At 41.8% G+C, this 2,571-nt stretch overlaps 1 protein-coding gene across 1 annotated transcript; it reads right to left on the bottom strand.

Annotated features, from left to right (window-relative positions):
* Positions 1-1,007: 1,007 nt before the first annotated feature.
* Positions 1,008-1,526, bottom strand: LOC307126355 (epidermal differentiation-specific protein-like; the record flags this gene model as incomplete). The annotated part of the gene is made up of 1 exon (XM_079816821.1): positions 1,008-1,526. One exon carries the CDS (start codon positions 1,524-1,526, stop codon positions 1,008-1,010), a length of 519 nt encoding a protein of 172 aa, XP_079672947.1.
* Between the last annotated feature and the right edge of the window lie 1,045 nt (positions 1,527-2,571).

Genomic DNA, 2,571 nt, shown 5'->3' with positions numbered 1-2,571 from the left:
CTCCCAGATGACCAGGATCACCATCACTAATGGTGGAGAGCAGATGAGTGGTGAGTGATTTAATTTGTTTCTGTACATATTAATGTGTGTGTGAATAAAGCTTATTACTGTACTTTATTAACAGAATATTATCCCGAGTGTATTTCCAACTTTAAAAGTGCTTTTAGTAATGAACACACACAGACGTCAAAGCAGCCCAAAGGCCAATGCTCATGGATTTATTTATTTAACCCCTTAGCTGTCACACAAAACATATTTTCATCAAAAATATCTTAATTTGTGTTCTGAAGATGAACGAAGGTCTTACAGGTTTGGAACATCATGAAGGCGAGTAATTCATGACAGAAACTCTTTAATCCCTCCCTATTCTAGCTCGAACAACGACTGAAACTTTGTATTAATAGCACTTCTTGTGTTTATTGCCTCTTTAAATGAAACGCTTGTTGTATTCCTCAATTGTAAGTCACTTTGCATAACAATGATGAAATGAAAATGTAAAAAAAGAGATAATTAAAGAAACACAGCGTGATATTTAAGACTCTTTATTTTCTGAGTTGAGAGAGTAAAACAGCATTCATTGCCTCTTTCTCAGCATAATATAAACCCAAAATCTTTTTCAGTATCTCACTCTCATCAAACAGGGGAAATACATTCAAATGCAAAAGTCTGTAGGAAATCTGTAACAATTCCAACACTTTCATTGCATGTGTTTACTGATACTGGTCTCTACAGATTGACAAGCCAAACAACCAGCATCTTAAAAACCTTTTCTAATCAAATTCACCCTTGTTATTTAACATTTGCCAAGTTAACACTTTACATAGATATCCTCAAGTGATAAGGTAGAGTCTGATTGCATGAAGTTTCTTTAAACTTATTGCAGTCGCAGTCAAGAGTCAACTCAAGTTTCTGGTCATGATCAGTCTTTCCCCACAGTCTGCCTCATTCTTTCCAAAAGGGTTCCAGTTCATATTCAGCTGCAGAAAGAGCACTTTGAGCGATGCTGTCTATGGCCTAGACAGCAACGGGCGCACATGGCTGGCCACATCATTGAAGCGGAGTGGCACATAGTTGGGAACTTCATTGCCAGGTACAGCAACAAGATGGGCACCCTGACGGCCGGTGTGCTCGTATAGCACCCACACACCACCTTTCACTTTGTGTGAAGAAGCTTGGTCACTGAAGTCAATGTCGTGAAGATTGGTCTCGCTGTGTAGGGTCACGCTTCTTCCTCGATAGTTGGTGTGCTCAAACAGCTGGATTTCTGGGCTTTCCATGTCATCCATGATCATTTGGAGGGAAGAAAACTGGCCTCTGTCCTCAAGGGAGGCGTACTCTCCTTCCTCAAACACCCGGCACTTTCCAGAAAAATTTACGTCATAATACGCCACCCATGGTACGCCAATGACTTTAATAGAGCAGATGGCATCGTTGATGCCCTTTTCTACTAAGTTGTGGACATTTTTCTTGAATTCAGCTGTTCTGCCCCTGAAGGACTTTTCGGTATAAACAATGATCTTGCTCATTTTGGATGATGACTCGAGGAGAGAGAGGCTGGAAAAGACAAGTGTTTCTGAAGAAGCTTCCCTGGGAACAGTGATTTACTTGGTATGCGGAGCTGCCTTTTAAAGCCCAAATACACCAAAGTGGGTGTTGTACATGTGGGTGTGAAAGATAAGAAACATGTAAACTCATGTTGGACACCTTGGGAATGAGAAGCCGTTGCCCCACAACCTTTTTTTAGTTAACATGGTGCAATCTCTCAAGAACATATATACATTCCTTGCCAGTTCTCATGTTTGCACAGTGTTGATTGTTATCTTCACATTAGACAATGAGGAGACAATATTCCACCCTCGGCCAGAGCTGTGGAACCTCTGGGTCTGGCCCCTGAGGGGGCTCGGTACCTAGAGGCTGGCCTGTCAGCAGGTGTTGTCGAGACCCTACTCAGCTCCAGGGCTCCTTCCACCTGAGACTGTATGAGGCCTGCGACTCGCTCTAGAGTTCCAACCAGGGACCTGATGGTGGTACTTGAAGGGCTGGCTAAGGCCCCCTTCGAGCCACTGGAGTCAGCTGAGGCAAAGAACCTGACCCTTAAGGTGGCCTTTCTCCTTGCTATCACCTCTCTGCGGAGAGTGGGGGATCTCCAGGCCTTACGCCAACTTGCCTGGAGTTTACCCCCGGCGGGGTTAAGGCCATCTTTCATCCAAGGTCTGAACATGCCTTATGAGTATGAAAATATTCTTGTTGCAAACTGATAAATTACTGCTCATCTGTAATTTATTATATGAAAATCAGTCACCAAATGAAAACGAGAGATTATAAGCTTTCAAATGACATATAGTTTGTCATTATTACTTTAGGTTTTTACTAAGATAGATGGGACGGTGATAGTTAAGGGGTTAAGCATGACAAAAGAAAATATTTAGCCGTCCAATCTTTGACCCCTTGTTATCCTCATTAATTATAGTACTTATAATTAAAGAGCCCCTATTATGAATTTTAGCTCTAAGTGAATGAAAACATCCTGCAAACTTTTAAACCTGAAAGTGCACTGTAAATAACGTTATT

Source organism: Gobio gobio (assembly GCF_949357685.1).
Source record: "Gobio gobio genome assembly, chromosome: 5".
NCBI classification, from domain to species: Eukaryota; Metazoa; Chordata; class Actinopteri; order Cypriniformes; family Gobionidae; genus Gobio; species Gobio gobio.
This window is presented reverse-complemented; position numbering and strand designations above follow the sequence as displayed.